Source organism: Lithobates pipiens, unplaced genomic scaffold (genome assembly GCF_037356315.1).
Source record: "Lithobates pipiens isolate NorthernLeopardFrog02 unplaced genomic scaffold, aLitPip1_a1.2 Scaffold_8, whole genome shotgun sequence".
NCBI classification, from domain to species: Eukaryota; Metazoa; Chordata; class Amphibia; order Anura; family Ranidae; genus Lithobates; species Lithobates pipiens.
This window is the reverse complement of record NW_027507903.1, coordinates 149,163,777-149,179,680: the sequence shown is the minus strand read 5'-3', so window position 1 is coordinate 149,179,680 and position 15,904 is coordinate 149,163,777. Positions and strand designations below refer to the sequence as shown.

The 15,904-nt window shown below is 39.8% G+C and overlaps 1 protein-coding gene across 1 annotated transcript in view; it reads left to right on the top strand.

Moving 5' to 3' along the window:
* The window catches only part of ITIH5 (inter-alpha-trypsin inhibitor heavy chain 5), a 119,334-nt gene that overhangs the window by 68,849 nt on the left and 34,581 nt on the right, over positions 1-15,904 (top strand). Inside the window, exons 8-9 of the mRNA XM_077470637.1 lie at positions 11,539-11,710; positions 15,395-15,704. Coding sequence (XP_077326763.1) covers positions 11,539-11,710; positions 15,395-15,704 — 482 coding nt within the window. The remainder of the gene's footprint in view (positions 1-11,538; positions 11,711-15,394; positions 15,705-15,904) is intronic.

Sequence of the window (15,904 nt, the reverse complement as noted above, 5' to 3'; positions counted from 1 at the left end):
GGGCTGGTGGTACAATGAGTGTCCGCAGGCAACAGTGAAGCATGGTGGTGGTGCCTTGAAATTTTGGGACTGCATTTCTGCAAATGGAGTTGGAGAATTGTTCACGATCAATGGTGTCCTCAATCCTGAGAAATGCAGGCAGATATTTATCCATCATGCCATACCATCAGGGAGGTATGTGATTGGCCATAAATTTATTCTGCAGCAGAACAACAATCCCAAACATACAGCCCTGTCAGCAAGAACTATCTTCATCATAAACAAGAACAAGGAGTCCTGGAAATTATGGTTTGGCCCCCACAGAACCCTGATCTCAACATCATTAATTCTGTCTGGATTAGCATGAAGAGTCAGAAGGATTTGAGGCAGCCTACATCCACAGAAGATCTGCAGTTAGTTCTCAAAGATGTTAGGAACAAGCTACCTGCCAAGATCTTCAAAAACTGAGTGCAAGTGTACCTAGAAGAATATATGCGGTTACACCTAATATTGATTTGATTTGGATTTTTCTTATATTCATTTACTTTCCATTTTGTTAATGGATAAAAATAAACTATAAACACTTCTATTTCTGAAAGCATTCCTAATTTAAAGCATTTTTCAAACCTTCTTAAAACTTTTGCACAGTAGTGTATGTTGCCTTTTATGTTAACTGAATTTTATAATAAAATGCCGGTAAATATTTTACAGCTAAAAGTAATCAACATGTTGTCAAAATATGTAAAAAATGTAAAAGTTGCAAAATTCAAAATTCAGGACTTACAAGATTGGATTTTAGCTAATATACCATGACATAATCATTTAGAAATGTTCGGCATGTTCTAAAGCTTGCCATTGTCTGGTTGCTGATAGACTTGTTCTTGTAATATTGATGTAGTGTTTTTATTCACTGTTCATTAATGACAACAGTCTCTCATTTATATCACAAAGGTCACTGATTTTGCAAAATGTAAGAGCTGGAGGCAGAGGCTAGCCTCCAGCTGTTAATTTTGGCAAAATCATAAATGTATGGATAAAGAAAGTTGAATGGTTTCATGAAATGATGGCGTGTAAGTAAAGCCAGGGCCTTTTTATTTTTCCTTTTAGGTGAAGGGATATTTTTTTTTATTGGTGTAGAGAAGAGTTAGAGCCCTTTTCATATTGTTATTGCTATAATTGGGAAGATTTAAGTCGCCTCCTTTATGTGTCCTGGTAACCACCAATGAAAATTGGAGAAAATACTACATTACTGACATTGTCAGCAGAACTGACAAACAGAGAGTAAAGGGAAATCTCTGAAATAGGAAATGTGGCAAAAAAAAAAAATCACTTTAGGTTTAGTAAGTCAGAATAGCCATATTGTTTTAGATCAGGCAAGTTAAACCCAAAACAATGGGACCAACACAGTGGAAGTATTGGGGCCAAAACTATTTAATACCATTAACAAAAAAGATTATACAACTTATAATTATAGTAATATCTCCAACTTACATTTTATGCCAGAAATAGCACTAAACATTTTCAAAAGTAATTAACTGCAATATTATGTAAGCCAATAAGATTTGTATTAGCTGTAAAATATGAAAGGGTCATTTACTTACAATTTTTAAATCACAGAGGTCAGAAAAGAGGAGAGAGGGCCATATGCAACCCAAAAAATAAAGGTTTGGCACAGCTAATTCGGATCTAACCATTTGCCTGTCAGGCTGATGTCAATTATTACAGTAAACTTTTCTGAAGTTTTCCTTGCTGACCTCCTCCTGAATATACTAGTTGCCTGGCTATTGTGCAAGCCCACTGATTTTCATTGATCAGGTGCCAGTATACAGATCTAGAGAGTTGTAAAAAATAGAGGTGTCCTTATATGCAGCTTTGTTGTGGGTCCATGATTTAAAGTATAAAGTACTTGTTGAGCATGGCAGTGAGGCGACTTTCATTATCAAAATAAAAAAATGTAAGCCTTTATTTATGCCTACTGGCATGTGAGGGAAGTCGCTCTGTTCCATTACACAACCCAATATATCCATATAACACAAAATAAAATTGCTGTACTTTTGTAATAGACAGCAATATATACACTGATGTAGTTTGATGATCACATATCATAATTTTACATAAAAGGAATAAGCAATTTACACTAGTCAGTTGACTAAATGTAGTTGCAGTCCTGAACTAATTATAATTGATCTGAGAGGGATGTTAATACATATTTGAATGTAATTTGTAGCACATCTTCTCAAGACCATTGGCTCTCAAAGTGTGCTCCATGATTGTCCTCTGTGTGGTCCTTAGTTATCTTAGCTGAAATCAATAGTGTTATTAGTGGTATTGGACGGCAGTCACCCACAAACACATGGTGGTAGAATGGTTTGGAGTGTGTGTTTAACACAGCTGGAAAACAAGCGTCACCGTCCATAAGAAATTAAATTAGAACAGACCATGGAGAAAAAAAAGAGAACATAATCTACCAAACCAGAAGGACAATAAAGCAGCTGGGTAAAGAGCAAAAGAAAGCAGCTGAGCAGACAAAATAAAAGTCTGAGCAAGGCAGTTGTGTAAAAATCCAACAACCTAAAGTTGTGCGTTTGGAAATCTCACACTTGCTGAACTCAAAATATGAAAATAAATATTTTTTACATGGAACCAACCTGGGACTAAGCTTGTCCAGCTTATATTCAGATATTACTTATCCTATGACTTAACAAAAGCAGCTTGATACTTCGTACTGCAAGTTTAAAAACATGTGCCACATGCATACCTGGGAACTTTTGAAAATCAGTGGGCCTGAGAATGGGGGTGGAGAAGGGGCACAACCATATGTAATGGTTGTGGCATGCACCGAAATAGTGCCAATGGTTGCGACACAGTGCAGCAAATGTAAGAGTTTAATAGTGGTGCACATACTGTTGTGCCGCATACACACGATCGGAATTCTCATCGGAAAAAGCTCTGATGGATTTCCCGATGGAATTCCGATGGAATTCAGCTCAAGCTGTCTTGCCTACACATGGTCACATCTAATTCCGATCGTTTATAAGGCGGTAACGTACAACACTTATGACGTGACTAGAAAAAGGAAGTTCAATCTTGAACCTGATCATGCGTGATTTTTGGCGTGTCGGAATTGCATACACACGATCGGAATTACCAATAGAAAGTTTTTCCATTGGGAAAATTGAGAACATGCTATCAATTTTTGGCTGGCGGAAATTCGGACAGCTAAATCCCGATGGAGCATACACACGGTCGCATTTTCCGATGAAAAGCTCTCATCTGTCTTTTTCTGCCCAGAATTCTGATCACGTGTACACGGCATTATGCTGTAAAATATGGGTCTAACATTGGTAAGGAAGAAATGCCTCCACAAGGTGTGAGGAAAAAATTTAAATACCCCCATTGATATCAGTAGGAGGAAAAAAATATAGCAATGATGCTGTCAGTTGGAGAAAAAAAAAACTGCTGTGTCGTGGTGTTAGTCCAAGGAGGACTGTCTTGGCATCTATGACAGTGGAAGGAAGAAGAGGAGAACTATAAGCCTGGGGGAAACTCTGTACGAAGCATTTAGCTAAGAGGTCTTGTGTGGCTGAAGACCTCTAAAGGAAAGTAGGATGACTAAGGGGCTCTCAGAAGGCTTTGAGGAAATCTCTGGGGTTGAGTTACTCCCCCACCCTACCTGTACTCACAGTTCTGACCTCCTTCTATGCTCAGCAACCTCACATGAATGAAGACAGCTGCTCCTTTTCTCATCTTTAGTCATGTGATGTGTCACATGACTAGGGGAGAAAGGAAAAAGGACGTTTGGCCCTCGCTGCCATTGGAGGGAAGACAGGGCAAAATGTTCCTTCCAGCAACTATCCTGGTCCCCACTCTGCCTAACAGGATTAATGCTGCAGTAACTTATATCACTAAGCAAGAAACCAAAAGAACTGAGCAGGGCATTGAGCCAGCAACCCTAAGTAAAAAGCCTCCCAGATGAATGCTGACAAGTTTCCAGGTATGTACATATGGAATTTGTAATCTGATAAACTAGTACTTTTCATAAAATTGTATTCAATAATGAGTAGGTTCTGTAGTGTTATGCCGTGTACACACGACCGGACTTTCCGGCAGACTAGATCCGACGGGATCAGTCTGTCGGACAATCCGTTCGTGTGTGGGCTAGTCCGGCCGTTTAAAAAAAAAAATCAGACGGACCTAGAAATAGAGCATGTTTCAAATCTATCCGACTGACTCAAATCCGACAGACTAAAAATCTAGAAAACCGTTCATCTGTGTGCTGGTCCGATGCCAAATACGACGCTAGGGCAGCTATTGGCTACTGGCTATTGAACTTCCTTGTTTAGTCCCGCTTACATCATCACGTTCAAAATGACCGGACTTAGTCTGTTCGTGTGTGGCCAAGTCCGTTCGTTCGAAAAGTCCTTCGGACCTCCGCTGAAAGTTCGTCGGGAAGACCATCGGACCTAGTCCATAGAAAAGTCCGGTCGTGTGTACACGGCATTAGATTCAGACACCATGGGGCATGTTTTTACAGCAATGGAACAATGTGACATTTTACCAACTATTCATTAACCAGTTGCCGACCGCCGCACGACGATGTACGTCGACAGCATGGCACGGGCAGGCATATTGGCGTACATGTACGTCCCTTGCCTCCCGCGGGTCAGGGGCCCGATCGGGCCCCCGCCCGGTGCCTGCGGCGGTCGGTTTTCGTCCGGGAGCGATCCGGGACGAGGGGGCGGCCATTCATTCATGGCCACCCCCTCGCGATCGCTCCCGACGAATAGGAATCCCCCGTGACATCACTTCCTCTCCTGTAATGTAAACACAGGAGAGGAAGTGATGTATTCTCTCCTCCGTGTCGGTATTTTTCGTTCCGACACGGAGGAGAGCGGATCGGTGAGTTGCACCAACACTCTACACACACAGTAGAACATGCCAGGCACACTCACACCCCCCCGATCACCCCCCCCAATTACCCCTGCCCCCCAGTCACAGTGACACCAATGTCATTTTTTTTTTTTTTTTTTTTTGCATTGGTGTCATTTGTGACTGTAATAACTGTTAGGGCAGTTAGGGTTAGCCCCCTTTAGTTCTAATGTACCCCCCTAACCCCCCCAATAAAGGTTTAACCCCGTGATCACCCCCCGTCGCCAGTGTCACTAAGGCTGGGTTCACATTGCAGCGGTTTATGAGAACGAATGTGATTCGCACCGCACTGCAGTGCAAATCACATCCGATCTCTGTGCGATTCGAGTTCAGCCATTCGCCGCACCCGCCACACCCGCCGCACCCGCCGCAAATTCGCACGGGACCCTTTTTTTGGCCCACAGCAGAATCGGATCGCATGGGTGTTCACACCATGCGATCCGAGTTTGCAGATCGCACTGCGATATGCGAACTGATCTGGGGGTGTCAGTAACATTTCACTGACACTCCCAGCAGTCCGCATAGGGCAGTGTGAACTGCCGCCGGGAGGCATGCGATGCGGGAACCCGCCGCGGATTCGCGGCGTTTCCGCATCGCTCCAGTGTGAACCCAGCCTAATAAGCGATCATTTTTCTGATCGCCGTATTAGTGTCACAGGTGACGCTAGTTAGGCAGGTAGGTATTTAGGTTCGCCGCAGCTTTTTATAGCGCCAGGGACCCCCATATACTACCGCATAAAGCCCCCTGATTGCCCCCTAGTTAACCCTTTCACCAGTGATCACCATATAACTGTTACAGGTGACGCTGGTTGGTTAGTTATTTTTTTATAGTTTCAGGGCACCCGCCATTTATTACCTAATAAAGGTTTAACCCCCTGATCACCCGGCGGGTTTCATTTGTGACTAATAACTGTTAGGGCAGTTAGGGTTAGCCCCCTTTAGTTCTAAGGTACCCCCCTAACCCCCCCAATAAAGGTTTAACCCCGTGATCACCCCCCGTCGCCAGTGTCACTAAGGCTGGGTTCACATTGCAGCGGTTTATGAGAACGGATGTGATTCGCACCGCACTGCAGTGCAAATCACATCCGATCTCTGTGCGATTCGAGTTCAGCTATACAGATAGTATGGCTGAATTCGTGTCGCACCCGCCGCACCCGCCGCAAACTCGCACGGGACCCTTTTTTTGGTCCGCAGCAGAATCGGATCGCATGGGTGTTCACACCATGCGATCCAAGTTTGCAGATCGCACTGCGATATGCGAACTGATCTGGGGGTGTCATTAACATTTCACTGACACTCCCAGCAGTTCGCATAGGGCAGTGTGAACTGCCGCCGGGAGGCATGCGATGCGGGAACCCGCCGCACATTCGTGGCGTTCCCGCATCGCTCCAGTGTGAACCCAGCCTAATAAGCGATCGTTTTTCTGATCGCTGTATTAGTGTCACAGGTGACGCTAGTTAGGCAGGTAGGTATTTAGGTTCGCCGCAGCTTTTTATAGCGCCAGGGACCCCCATATACTACCGCATAAAGCCCCCTGATTGCCCCCTAGTTAACCCTTTCACCAGTGATCACCATATAACTGTTACAGGTGACGCTGGTTGGTTAGTTATTTTTTTATAGTTTCAGGGCACCCGCCATTTATTACCTAGTCTCACTAGTGTACCCCTAAATTTAGGGGTGTCTACTTTCCAAAATGGGGTCATTTGGGGGGGGTTTGTGCCATCTTGGCATTTTATGGCCTTCAAAACTGTAACGCCCTTAGAAAGCCTGAAGGCGGTGCTTGGTTTTCGGGGCCCCGTACGCGGCTAGGCTCCCAAAAAGTCCCACATATGTGGTATCCCCGTACTCAGGAGAAGCAGCAGAATTTATTTTGGGGTGTCATTTCACATATGCCCATGGCATGCGTGAGCAATATATCATTTAGTGACAACTTTGTGAAAAAAAAAAAAAAAAAAAAAAGTTTGTAATTTTCCCGCAACTTGTGGCAAAATATAAAATATTCCATGGACTCAACATGCCTCTCAGCAAATAGCTTGGGGTGTCTACTTTCTAAAATGGGGTCATTTGTGGGGGTTTTGTGCCATCTTGGCATTTTATGGCCTTCAAAACTGTAATAGGTAGTGAGAAGTGAACTCAAAAATTTACGCCCTTAGAAAGCCTGAAGGCGGTGCTTGGTTTTCGGGGCCCCGTACGCGGCTAGGCTCCCAAAAAGTCCCACATATGTGGTATCCCCGTACTCAGGAGAAGCAGCAGAATTTATTTTGGGGTGTCATTTCACATATGCCCATGGCATGCATGAGCAATATATCATTTAGTGACAACTTTGTGAAAAAAAAAAAAAAAAAAAAGTTTGTAATTTTCCCGCAACTTGTGGCAAAATATAAAATATTCCATGAACTCAACATGCCTCTCAGCAAATAGCTTGGGGTGTCTACTTTCTAAAATGGGGTCATTTGTGGGGGTTTTGTGCCATCTTGGCATTTTATGGCCTTCAAAACTGTAATAGGTAGTGAGAAGTGAACTCAAAAATTTACGCCCTTAGAAAGCCTGAAGGCGGTGCTTGGTTTTCGGGGCCCCGTACGCGGCTAGGCTCCCAAAAAGTCCCACATATGTGGTATCCCCGTACTCAGGAGAAGCAGCAGAATTTATTTTGGGGTGTCATTTCACATATGCCCATAGCATGTGTGAGCAATATATCATTTAGTGACAACTTTGTGTAAAAAAAAAATAAAAAATTTTTTTTTGTCATTATTCAATCGCTTGAGGCAAAAAAATAAAATATTCGATGGGCTCAACATGCCTCTTATCAATTTCCTTAGGGGGTCTACTTTCCAAAATGGGGTCATTTGGGGGGGTTTTGTACTGCCCTGCCATTTTAGCACCTCAAGAAATGAGATAGGCAGTCGTAAACTAAAAGCTGCGTAAATTCCAGAAAACGTACCTTAGTTTGTAGATGTGACAACTTTTGCGCAAACCAATAAATATACAATTATTGACTTTTTTTTTACCAAAGACATGTGGCTGAATACATTTTGGCCTAAATGTATGACTAAAATTGAGTTTATTGGATTTTTCTAATAACAAAAAGTAGAAAATATCATTTTTTTTCAAAATTTGCGGTCTTTTTACGTTTATATCGCAAAAAATAAAAATCGCAGAGGCAATCAAATACCATCAAAAGAAAGCTCTATTTGTGGGAAGAAAAGGACGCAAATTTTGTTTGGGTACAACATTGCATGACCGCGCAATTACCAGTTAAAGCAGTGCAGTGCCAAAGTGTAAAAAGACCTCTGGTCATTTACCAGCAAAATGGTCCGGTCTGAAAGTGGTTAAAGGTGAATCTTCTTGGTGGATGTGCTTTAACTTACAGGGGATATCTAGCCACTTGCAAATGTTTGGTGAATGTAACATTTACTGCTTTATAAATATGCCCCCATGCAATATATTGCAGGTCAACATATCGTTCAGTTATAGAAATGGCTGCAGTCTACTGTGTGATTGACAATGAGATGTGGTTTAAGGAGATTTGAAACAGAATTGCATACTCATGAACACAAGTTGAAGGACAGACTAAAAGGGTCCATAAACAATAGGACATAACTACAATTATCAGATTATGGGGTTGATTTCTTAAAATCCAATAGGCTGTTTACTTTGCAAGGGAATTTTGCTTTAACTTAATGAATGTGGTGAAAATTCACTTTCAAAAAACACCCAATTATACACAAGAAAAAAAAAAAGTACATTTGCTTGCAAATGATTGGAAGATGCAAGTCAGCGGAGCTTTACCTTATTCACTAAGCTAAGGAAAAATTCTCTTGCAAAGTGAATACTTCTTTTGCTTTTTGTAAATCTCTATGGAGCTAGGGCTACTGGGAATTGAAATGAAAGGCAAACTTTTTTTTTTTAGTTTTGGATGAAGTGGAGAAGGATTAGAACACCTGTCAATTTGTATTGCTGCCTGTGCCGCTGTTAGGGAGTTTCACCCCCTCGCTATTTGACCGGTTTATCGTTAAAATCAAATGTAAAAGTAAAAGAAATTCCCAAATGTTGGGTTGACCCCGGAATAGTAATAGATGGGACACTAGTTCTGGTGACCCTGGTGACACCCCTGGATTCACTTTGGAGGGATTTTTCCTCACTTCCTGTTTTGGTTATGAGACAAGAGGTGAAGGTAAATTTCTTCTATGGGACACAGATTGTAAAAGAAAAAAAACCTGACAGGGATTATAACCCCCCCTTACCCTATCCAAAGTGAAAAATAAATTGCCTTTCTAGCAATCCTTACATAGCATCTCTAAAACTATGTGTGAAAACTCAGAAATCTGATTTGTAGATCTCCACAGTATGCCTGTGTGTGTGGTTAAATGCCTGGATACAATGATCATTCCTCCTTTCCCAATTGGCTGGAGTTAATGCTTCTATTGTTGACAGCTCACTTTCTAGTGGTATGGCAGTAAGCTGTCAACCAATAAAACAAATAGAATTCCAGCCAGCTGGGTAAGGAGACATGATGTCATTGTATCAGATGATACTTAAAGTGGAACTTTACCCATAACAACTTGATAAAAAAGAATGTTCGTTAGCAAGGAACATGCATTCTACATTAATAATTATGCTAGCAAAATTAGTGTGTGCTGTAAATTGCATCCAGCATTGCTCCTGTTTCTTCTTGTCTGTGTCTCTAGTTTTGCTGAAGCCCAGAGCCCCTGAACAGCAGTAAATCATAAAGCAGAACTAAACCCATTGATTTAGTGGTTTCAAAAACAGTTACATTCCTGGAATGCCAGGATTGCTAGCTGTCAGATGTGCTTGTGTCCTCAACCAAGCTGTCAAACCATCAAATGACTGGTGTCATAACTGTTTACATTTGCAGCACCATGGCAGTTGCAGATCAAACAGAAGCAGCTTCCTTGGCTGAAAAGGATAGGAGGGTTTAGTTCTGCTTTAAGGCTACCAGCAGATCGACCTCTACAAATTTGGCAGTGCCTACAAATGCCTAAAAATGGAGAGCAACTGAGCATGTGCAGAGCAGGGTGAGACAGTATATTTCTGGATTTTAAACAGTATAGACACTTATTTTTAATGTTTTACATACTGTAGCTATACCTGCAAAAGGGACCAGCCTAAAGTAATTTAGCAGGACTTCGTTTTCAGACCAAAATTACATTTTAAAGCATGCATGCAAAGTAAATGTCAACAAAAAAATGAATGGTAACATTATAGGTAATAGGTATGAGTGATTAAACTTTTCTCAATATGCAGAGCCAATCTCCTGCTCAGACTAATTAAAAATATTAGGGGGTGACACACAAATGCATGCTCTAAAGAGAAGACTTAACCTGTGCAATATAATATATACATAGCATTTAGTAAGGCATAGAAAGAAATCACTGAGGAATCAAAACCATCACCTAAACCTATTTCTAATATGATAAAAATTTAATTTTGACCCATTTGATGGAAATGTTGACTCAACATGTTTACTTATTTATGAAGCTGCTTTATGCAGTTATTTCCAATACCTTTCATTATATTTTGACAGCATTTAAATATATTTAGTGAAATCTATTTTGCTAAATTAATTTCGATAATTCATAAAGACATTTTTTTTCAGATACTAACCTAAACCAGAAGCCTACTATTTTGCATGGAGGAAAAATATGAATTTGATAAAGGCAGTATCAATATTATTTTCCCATGAAATTTTATTGACTTATTTGATTACTTGTTATTGGCATCGCAATTCAGGCTGAAAAACTGAGGCTCAAAGTTTGGGGTTCTAACATGGTCCTATTTTAAGATCCTATTTGATGAAGATGTCAGACTAGAACGTTAGGGGTTTTGGGGTCTCAATATTTCAGTCTGGTGTGAATTAACCCAGCCGTACATGGGTCAGTTTTTTTGTTCAGCCCGCTGTGTTATTGAATTCTGATGACAGGACTCCACGTTTTTAGTATACACCGATCAGAGCTGCAGCCAATTGACTGCAAGTGCTGATTAAATGCAAATTTTCCTGTAGGACCATTTGTGAAAAGTTAGAGGATAAAGCAACTTCTTAGGAACAGGAACGGCCACAGATGGTTTGAAATTTAGCTGGTTCCTGCTGAACCAGTCAAATTTAAATCCATGTATGGCCAGATCTATCTTCGGCACTTCTGCTTATTGTTATGTTCTCTGCTCATGTATGCAGATACTCTACCATGAAAGACTTTCCACAGGGGTAATGTATATGATGTTACTTATAGTAATACAGTACATGTTAAAATATATCAAGTGTACTGCTGATGTATTGTAGTAGAATATAATTATTATTTCCAAGATACTGCAAGCTATTTTCTGAATACAAGTGTTTATAAAAAGCATTGATTGGTGTGGGTGTGCTTATCATTTTTTTCCTGCTTAGCTGTATTTTCTACTGACATATTAGCCTGTAGCTTTCCCATGTATTTTCAGCTATATGTTAACTCACACGTCTGTTTTCAACAAAATACTAGATACATATTTAAAATTTATTGCTGTTCTTTGGTAAGCTGATTTGGCTTAGGACTGGGGCCAAATCTTTTTATAGTTTTATATATATGTACTGTATATTACTGGTAATGTTGCTCAACAAATAATTTCTTTGCAGACGCAGGATGCTTTATTTACTATTCTTCGGGACTTGAGACCTGATGATCATTTCAATATAATTGGGTTCTCCAACAAAATTAAAATTTGGCAGCAAAACCAACTTGTGAAAGTTTCTCCAAACAACATTCGAGATGCAAAAAAGTTCATATATGGCTTGTCACCTACAGGAGGTAATACTACTACTACTACTACTACTAGTATTAATAATTACTATTAATATTAATTGCTATTTTTAATACATGTTTATTAGATCCATATTTAATCATATTTAGATCCATATTTAATCATAAAGGGCAAAATATGTATGATAATTGCATGTGTTATGTTTGTGATTGGAGCCTAGTGACAGCTGTTAGGAAGCTTTCCTATTGGCTGGTGATGGATGATAGTGTGTTGGCAAATGTTTTGCTTTTGATTGAGATACCTTAGACTGGGATACAAATACCCCTCCGATATTTTCAAAAGAATAACAATCCCTTTTTAAAATACTCTGTATTTGGCTGTTTCTAACCAGGTGTCTCAATTTCCTAAAAATGGGAAGAAATATAAAACATAGTGCCCTACCTGGAATTTATTAAACTAGCTGCTGTGTGGTGAAACATTCAATATTAATATTAAATATCTGAAAACACTTGTTGTTCCATGTATATGATAAAATACTTATATTAAAACAATAAAATGTAATCAAATTTAAAACAATTATTCACGCGAATATTAAAGACAGGTATCTAAGATTAACAAACAAAAGTTAAGGTTGTTGGATCCAGCAGAAAATAAATGAAAACAGTTATAATACTACAGGTACAACTTTGTTTTTTTGAGAACTTTTAAAGTGCTACAATGACCATACCAACAAAAATTCTATAAAATTTCTTTTGTACCATATAAAAAGTTGCCCAAAACATCCACAAAATAAACAAACAAGTAAACAAAGCAGATCCCCGTTCTGACAGGGAAGTACAGTGAGATCGTCTGTTCCTAGTGATCAAGAACATTGATCTCTCTGTACTCCCAGTCAGTCCGTTGCCCCTACAGTTAGAAACACCTCCCTAGGACACACTTAACCCCTCAAGCACCCCCTAGTATTAACCCCTTCCCTGTCAGTGTCATTTATACAGTGACCAGTGGCTATTTCTAGCTCTGATCTCTGTAATAATGTCACTGGTCCCCAAAAAAAATCAAAAGTGTCACATCTGTCTGCCGCAATGTCCGCGTCCCTCTAAAAATTGCTGATCACCGCCATCATTCATTTTATCGGTAAAAAAAATAATAATAATAAGATATGCCATAAATCTATCCCCTATTTTGTAGACGCTATAACTTTTGCCCAAACCAATCAATATAATAATTTTTACCAAAAATATGTAGCAAAAGACATATTGGCCTAAACTGATGAAGAAATTAGTTTTTTACATTTTTTTTTTGGATATTTATTATAGGATAAATTAAAAAAATATGCATTTTTCATCAAATTTTCATTCTTTTTTATTTATAACACAAAAAATAAAAACTGCAGAGGTGATCAAATACCACCAAAAGAAAGCTATATTTGTGGGGAAAAGGACATAAATTTTGTTTGGGTGCAATGACACATGACTGTGCAATTGTCAGTTAAAGCAACACAGTGCCCTATCGCAAAAAAAGGCCTGGTCATTAAGGGGGTAAGTCCTTATAAGTGGTTAAATGAAAATCGTATAGATCTGGTGTCGTATGAAAAAAATTGTCATGTTTCTCCCTTCGGATAATTTCAGATGAAAGCTGTGTACTAGCAATCAGATTATTGTACAATCACTTCGAAAACAATATTTTTTGTGCGATATTCTGATCGTGTGTACTAGGCTTAAGGACGGAATATGGGGAGCACCAGATGGGCAATCGAGTTATAATACTACTAATATATTATTTAATACATTATTATTTAAACTATTTATAATTTAATTATTATGGCTAATGGGCATATTAAGCATGCACTGGGCTGTGCTGCATCAATTCAGTCTCCAGTGTGTATTAGGTATATCCTACAATCCCATCATACTATGTGCACACCCTCACACACACTCCACAATGGGGTTACACTGGTAGTTTGATACCTGTGGCTCCAGTCTGTGTAGGAGAGCTCCTGACATTGGCTATGTCTTCAATATTCACTATAAGTGATATCTGACAGATACATTATGATTTTTTCATTATAATGTGCAATATCAATGTTAATATAATATCAATTTATTATTATTGCTAAAACCCTAGGTTCATGGCTTAAAATGTGAAAATTGTATCAGTGTATCAAGACATAAAGAGAGTCTACCATGTATTGATTATCATTCTAAATCCACAATGTATCTTAAGCTGGCTATATACAACTTGAATTTCAGCTGATTCCTGCTGCACCACCCAGCTAGACAAAAGTCAATTTAACCCCTTTCCCACTGGGCACTTGCACCCCCTTCCTGCCCAGGCCAATTTTCAGCTTTCAGGGTTGTTGCATGTTGAATGAAAATTGCGTGGTCATGCAACACTGTACCCAAACAACATTTTTATAATTTTCCTCACACAACTAGAGCTTTTTTTTGGTGGTATTTAATCACAGCCAGGGTTTTTTATTTTTTACTAAAGAAACAAAAAAAGACAACATTTTGAAGAAAAAATTTTTTTTTCATAATTTGTTATAAAATTTTGCAAACAGGTAATTTTTTTTCTTCACTGATGAGCGCTGATGGGGCTGTACTGATGGGCACTGATAGTCACTGATGAGGTGGCAATGAAGAGGTGACAATGGGCACAGATACGGAGGCACTGATAGGTGGAACTGATAGGTAGCACTGATGGGCACTGATAGGTGGCACTGATGGACACTGATAGGTGGAACTGAAGGGCACTGAGAGGTGGCACTGATAGGTGGCACTGATGGGTACTGATAGGTGGCACTGGTAGGCAGCACTGGTAGGTGACACTGATGATGAGGCACTGATTTTGCAGCACTGATAGGGGGCACTGACGGGTGGCACTGGTGGACACTGATTTGCACTGAAAGGTGGCACTGGTGGGCACTGATAGATGGTACTCATTGGCACTGATTAGCAACGCTTGGGGTCACTAATAGGTGGCACATATCTGGACCGATGTCCCTGAAACAGAAGCCAGTTACCAGCTTTATTCTTTTTCTCCTCGCACTGATCTTAAGGAGACAAAGAGCGAATAACTGGTTTCTGTTTTCTTCCTGATTAGCGGTCATTGGCTGACAGCTGATCACATGGTAAAGGGCCCACTGTGATTGGCCCTTTCCCTCTTCTGTGATCATCCCTGTCCAAAAGACATTTATTGATGCCCTCCAGGCACTGGAAGTCCTCACTGTAGCCATTTGTGTATAGCGCGGGCGGAAAGTGGTTAAAAATCAATGGAGCTGTGTGCAAAATTATCAGGGTTATTGCATCCTATTAGATGCCGTCACTGTTCAGCAGTGGCACTTTATTCAGGCATAGGGTACAACAGCTGCCAAATACAAGAGCCAGCATTGGTAATTTCTTCATCTACATTGTTCAGCCTGTATGGGAGCATTGCTTGATGGGAGTGCCTTGTTCAACTGTGTATGGTTTGCTTCATAAAATTAAGAATAAATTAGACACCAGATATGAAATAGTGTCACAGTAATGAATGTTACCGTTGTGATCCTATAGAATGCAACCAAAGGACACTAGTGGTCCAAACCATTTAACTGTCTCTTTTTCTTCGCTATGACGGACGATGGTTTTATTCTCAGAGCTCATGAAATGCCCTGATAGATAGAGAATAGAAAAACAGTTAATCTTTGTATACTGCTGTATTGGATTATAAAATGAAATATTTGATATTTTCAGGTACAAATATAAATGGAGGTATTCAGGCTTCCACAAGCCTCCTTAACGAATATTTAGTCAATATGGACAAGCATGAAAGGACCGTGTCACTGATAATATTCTTAACCGATGGAAGACCAACTCTTGGGGAAGTCCAGTCTAGTAATATCCTAATTAATACTAAGAATGCAATTCGGGAAAAGTTTTGTCTATTCAGCATTGGCATTGGCAATGATGTTGATTTCCAACTGCTAGAAAAATTATCTCTGGAAAACTGTGGTATGATGCGTCGGGTCAGTGAAGACGATGATGCCGCTGTTCAGCTGAAAGGGTATGTAATTTGTGGTTTCCATATTGTGGGTACGACTCTACAAGCTAAATTCTCATGTATACAACTTGTATTATGAACCAACACACTGATTTGATAACACATTTTAAGTTTGCTAAATAGTCTTCTGCACCAGCCCTGCAAACCTGTGGTCAATTTAAACTTCTAACCTATTTTAGAGAAAGAAAATCTAATATTTATTA